The sequence below is a fragment of the Pterocles gutturalis genome, unplaced genomic scaffold (genome assembly GCF_000699245.1).
Source record: "Pterocles gutturalis isolate BGI_N339 unplaced genomic scaffold, ASM69924v1 Scaffold43351, whole genome shotgun sequence".
In the NCBI taxonomy this organism is placed as follows: domain Eukaryota; kingdom Metazoa; phylum Chordata; class Aves; order Pterocliformes; family Pteroclidae; genus Pterocles; species Pterocles gutturalis.
The window spans coordinates 1-1,152 of record NW_010106995.1 but is presented as its reverse complement, the minus strand read 5'-3'; the positions used below and the strand labels follow the sequence as shown (position 1 = coordinate 1,152).

Sequence of the window (1,152 nt, the reverse complement as noted above, 5' to 3'; positions counted from 1 at the left end):
TTGGGGCTGCGGGGTTGACGCACTGCCCCCCAGGTCTGGACGGGCTGTCGGAGCGCTGTGCCCAGTACAAGAAGGATGGGGCTGACTTTGCCAAGTGGCGCTGCGTCCTGAAGATCAGCAACAACACCCCCTCCGCGCTCGCCATCATGGAGAACGCCAACGTCCTGGCTCGCTATGCCAGCATCTGCCAGCAGGTACGTGTCTGTGGCTGAGCATCGCCCCACGGCGTGGGCAGGGACCCATAGGATGGCTGTTGACCTATGGGGCCAGGTGTAGCCCCCCAGGGACAGGCACTGATCCGCGGGGCTCAGCATTGCCCGCTGCCTGGCTGTCACCCCATGGGGCTGGATGTCACCTCATGGGCTAGGGGGACGCTTCACGGGGATGGGCATTGACCCCCCCAAGACCAGGTGTTGCCCCATGGGGTGGGCATCGCCCGTAGGGCCAGGCATTGCTTCATGGGGCTTGGGCATCGCCCCACAAACGTGGGTATAGCTTCATGGGGCCAAGAACTGACCTTCCTGGGTTGGGCATCACCCTGTGGGGCTGGACATCACCTCATGGGGCCAGACGTGACCCCACTGCGATGGGCATCACCAGCAAGGTTGAGCGTTGAACCTCGGGGCTGAGCATTGCCCCCCAGGTCCAGGCATGGTCCCAGGTTGCCATGAAGCCAGGGCGATGCCCAGGGACGTCCCCTTGATGGCATCTGCCTGGTGTTTGCAGAACGGCATCGTGCCCATTGTGGAGCCGGAGATCCTGCCCGATGGTGACCACGACCTCAAGCGGTGCCAGTACGTGACGGAGAAGGTGAGCGGTGGGGCAGCTGTCAGAGGGGCACCATGCCGTGCTGGGCCATACAGGGGGACTCCATGCTGCCCGTCCTCCCCAGGTCCTGGCAGCTGTCTACAAGGCGCTGAGCGACCACCACGTCTACCTGGAGGGGACCCTGCTGAAGCCCAACATGGTGACCCCCGGGCCCTCCTGCCCCACCAAGTACAGCCCAGAGGAGATCGCTATGGCCACTGTCACTGCCCTGCGCCGCACCGTGCCCCCGGCCGTGCCAGGTACCGGCACCGGGATGTGGCGGGGACCAGGAGGGGGATGCCCTGTGGCCCCCCTGGTGCCATAACCCCGCTTTCTGCAGGTGTC

General features: G+C 65.3%; 1 protein-coding gene across 1 annotated transcript; it reads left to right on the top strand.

The window, feature by feature from the left end:
* Positions 1-32: 32 nt before the first annotated feature.
* LOC104457554 (fructose-bisphosphate aldolase C) lies at positions 33-1,067 on the top strand (the record flags this gene model as incomplete). The annotated part of the gene is made up of 3 exons (XM_010087950.1): positions 33-194; positions 727-810; positions 893-1,067. Coding segments are annotated over 3 exons (421 nt in total), but the record flags the coding sequence as incomplete, so codon positions are not given.
* Between the last annotated feature and the right edge of the window lie 85 nt (positions 1,068-1,152).